This window comes from Eimeria mitis, genomic scaffold (genome assembly GCF_000499745.2).
Source record: "Eimeria mitis Houghton genomic scaffold, Emh_scaff1530, whole genome shotgun sequence".
Classification (NCBI taxonomy): domain Eukaryota; phylum Apicomplexa; class Conoidasida; order Eucoccidiorida; family Eimeriidae; genus Eimeria; species Eimeria mitis.
The window spans coordinates 2,170-2,516 of NW_013569664.1; the positions used below are offsets into that span (position 1 = coordinate 2,170).

The window sequence follows — 347 nt, forward strand, 5'->3', positions numbered from 1 at the left end:
TTATTCTACGCGGGTGTGTGTACACTGAAACAATAACCTACATAGATTGCATGCATACGATCTCTGTGAAGGTTAGTACATCCTGCTGCTGCTGCTGATGCTGCTGCTGCTGCTGTTGCTGCTGCTGCTGTTGCTGCTGCAGTTTGGGCGTCTGGCTGCTTTGCCGAGTCTGGATCGTCTGAGGAGCTCGACGGAGGCGACGGCAGAATTTTGTGATTGGCGGTAAGCGGTGTGCATGCATGCATGGGGTGTACATACACCGCAGATACGAGGGGTATGCATGCAAGGATGAGGTGTACATACACCGTATTTATACACACATTCACTTTCTTTTTTTTTTTTTTTTT

At 48.4% G+C, this 347-nt stretch overlaps 1 protein-coding gene across 1 annotated transcript in view; it reads left to right on the forward strand.

The window, feature by feature from the left end:
• EMH_0038940 (uncharacterized protein) overlaps nt 1–226 on the forward strand; it is a gene marked incomplete at both ends in the record, with an annotated part of 827 nt that extends 601 nt beyond the window's left edge. The window contains one exon of the mRNA XM_013495344.1: nt 143–226. Coding sequence (XP_013350798.1) covers nt 143–226 — 84 coding nt within the window. The remainder of the gene's footprint in view (nt 1–142) is intronic.
• Between the last annotated feature and the right edge of the window lie 121 nt (nt 227–347).